The 2579-nt window shown below is 55.8% G+C and overlaps 1 protein-coding gene across 1 annotated transcript in view; it reads left to right on the top strand.

The window, feature by feature from the left end:
* CDX2 (caudal type homeobox 2) overlaps positions 1 to 2579 on the top strand; it is a 6558-nt gene that overhangs the window by 2693 nt on the left and 1286 nt on the right. The window contains exon 3 of the mRNA XM_008588344.1: positions 2000 to 2145. Coding sequence (XP_008586566.1) covers positions 2000 to 2145 — 146 coding nt within the window. The remainder of the gene's footprint in view (positions 1 to 1999; positions 2146 to 2579) is intronic.

Below are 2579 nucleotides of genomic sequence, written 5' to 3'. Positions count from 1 at the left end.
GGAGGACGCTGTGAAGTCCCGCGCCAAGGTGGCAAGGCCGCGGCCGGCGCCGGGCGCCCTTGTGATGTTAATGCGCGGAGGCCGCGGCCCGCGGGCCGGAGCCCGACTCCTCTGCGGAGCGTCATCTGTCAAGGGGCGGTGGGGGGCTGGGGGTGCGCGGCCCGGCCCGCTTTGATATACACCTTCCCAGCCCTGCCATTGTCTCTTTTAGGGCCCGGAAAGAGGGTGGTGACTTTCGCAGTCAATAATGAATTCTGACAAGTCCCTCTCATCCCTCCCCTCCTTCAGTCCCCCTCCTTGGTTCCCAGGGGGTGCGGGGCGCCTCCAAGGCGCTTGGGGCGCGGGCCGCAGAGCGCATAGGGTCCTGGTCACCGCGTTTCCTGGCTCGCCCGGGACACTGAAAGGGCAGCACCAGAGCAAGGGCCGCTCCGGGGCACCCCAAGGCGAGTATCCCCCTGGGCGTGCGGCTGGGGGCACTGTCCCGCGCTCCCCAGCCCCGGAGGTGTCCTCTGTGGCTCCGACGGGCTCCGGTGCCAGCCCTGCCTTACACTGTCAGCGCGAGCTGGTCCGATTCTGTTTCCTCCTCTGTAAAAAGGGGCGAGAACCACGGGCAGTGTCGAGTGGGTCTGTGGCGGTAGCGCGTGTGAACGCGCCCACCACGTCGAAGGCTCTCAGGACGTGTTAGTTCCCTTTACTTTCCTGGCAGGCGCAGGGTCGGGGCCGCAGCGCCCATTCAAATGCGCCTGGCGGGCCGTGTTTATGCTAATGCGCCCGCTGGGGAGGGGGATGAAAGCCGGGGCCGCCATTTGCTCAGTAGTGGTAATTCAAACAGAATGCGGTTGTTATTAAGGCATTGAAAGGGCTTTTCTTTGATAAGATCGCCTTGTCCTGCATTGTTTTCGGCTGTGTTCCCCTTTCAGTGGCTCGGGGGAGCTCCCTCTGATCCTGCCTGTATCTTCCCAGGGCGCTTTTGTTGTGGTTTGCAGAGGGTTTTACCTGAACAAAGTCGGCCTGCGGGGCATTAAACACCTCCAGGCAACTCCCAGACCCTTTAGATCTTCCTATAGGACTAGACAGTGAGCAATTGAACCTTTGCAAGAAGACCCCGACCTGGGACCGAGCCAGAGAGAACAGCTCCTGGCCAGGGCTCTGCCAAGGGCTGACCCAGGACAGACCCGGTGGAGACGCCAGGCTCGGGCCTGCTGCAACAGCAGCGACACTATTTGTCAAGGCCCTTCAGTAAAACAATCAATCCAAGATTTAATATGTTGACTCAATCCAAGAGCGTAGATCACTGGTCAGGATAGCTCCGGAGGGAATAAATGGAGGATTAAAAAAGAAAAAGTGCCAAATGCCAAACCTGGTTCAGGCAGGTAGAAAGAGTCTCCAGCGGGAGGGGTTTTCTGCCTGCCACCAAGATTCAGACTGCTAGAGCTCATAATTCCACTGGATGGGCCTGCCATGCCTGGGAGCTGATTCTGGGGATCTGAGGGAACCTGTCAGCAGCACCTGCACCTCCCTTTCCACTTGTAGTAAAGCAAACAGAAAGTAACCCCTATGCCCATCCCAGCAACACATACTTGAAAGCCCAGCTGTTTTCAGGGTGGGCTTCCATCTCTGATAGGCCTGAAAATCTGAATATGTTGGGGACTTTGGCCACTCTGCCCTGCCCCCCTTCCTTTGGTACTAAATATATACCAGTACTATATCTGGTTTATTAAAAGGGCATTGGGTTCTGCTATCTTCTGTGTGTATGAGGTTTTAGTTTCTCCTAATTTTAAAAATCCATTTAACCCCAAGCTTAGTTTAGTTGCTCCTGCCAGCCCGCCACCCCCCAGGACCCTCTGGGGGGTCTCGTCAGACTTGGCAAGAATCAGCCAAACCCTGGCCCCCCAGGGCGGTGGAGGAAGAGAAATGGCCTCTGGGTTAGGGAGGTTTGTCATTACCCATGACTGATGGGCCACCTTGTAGTTCTCAGCTGTAACTTCTTCCTCCACAGTGAAAACCAGGACGAAAGACAAATACAGAGTCGTGTACACAGACCACCAGCGGCTGGAGCTGGAGAAAGAGTTTCACTACAGTCGCTACATCACCATCCGGAGGAAAGCCGAGCTGGCGGCCACGCTGGGGCTCTCCGAGAGGCAGGTGGGCACCGCCCTGCTTCCCCGGGCCTGGCCGCTGCCTGGCAGAGGGCCGGGGAGGGGAGGCCTGCAGGCAGGGTTAGAAGCCAGGCCACTGGGCCCACCAAATTCTGTGGGCAGATTAAAGCAGGAGGGCGAAAGCACTTGTCTTTTGAGTACTTTAAAAAAGCCTCTTTCTACCTCTGGTTGTTTTTTTTGACGCATTCATTCCCCCCCTCCCCCATTTCTAGGGGTCTAGAAGGTACAAGAAAAAGCCAAGCATGTTAGTTTCATCCAGAATTCCATTTGGGTCAATAAAGACATCAAAGACCTATTCTCTCTTTCCAGCACTGTGCCGAGGAAAAAAATAAAATGAAAATACCCAATCCCTGCTCATAAAAACTAGAGAAGCGAGACACAGCTCACAAACACTCTATACAGATAGTCTAGAAAAAACAG

This window comes from Galeopterus variegatus, unplaced genomic scaffold, assembly GCF_000696425.1.
Source record: "Galeopterus variegatus unplaced genomic scaffold, G_variegatus-3.0.2 Scaffold4781, whole genome shotgun sequence".
Classification (NCBI taxonomy): domain Eukaryota; kingdom Metazoa; phylum Chordata; class Mammalia; order Dermoptera; family Cynocephalidae; genus Galeopterus; species Galeopterus variegatus.
The sequence above is the reverse complement of the archived record's forward strand: the minus strand, read 5'-3'. Positions and strand labels throughout refer to the sequence as shown.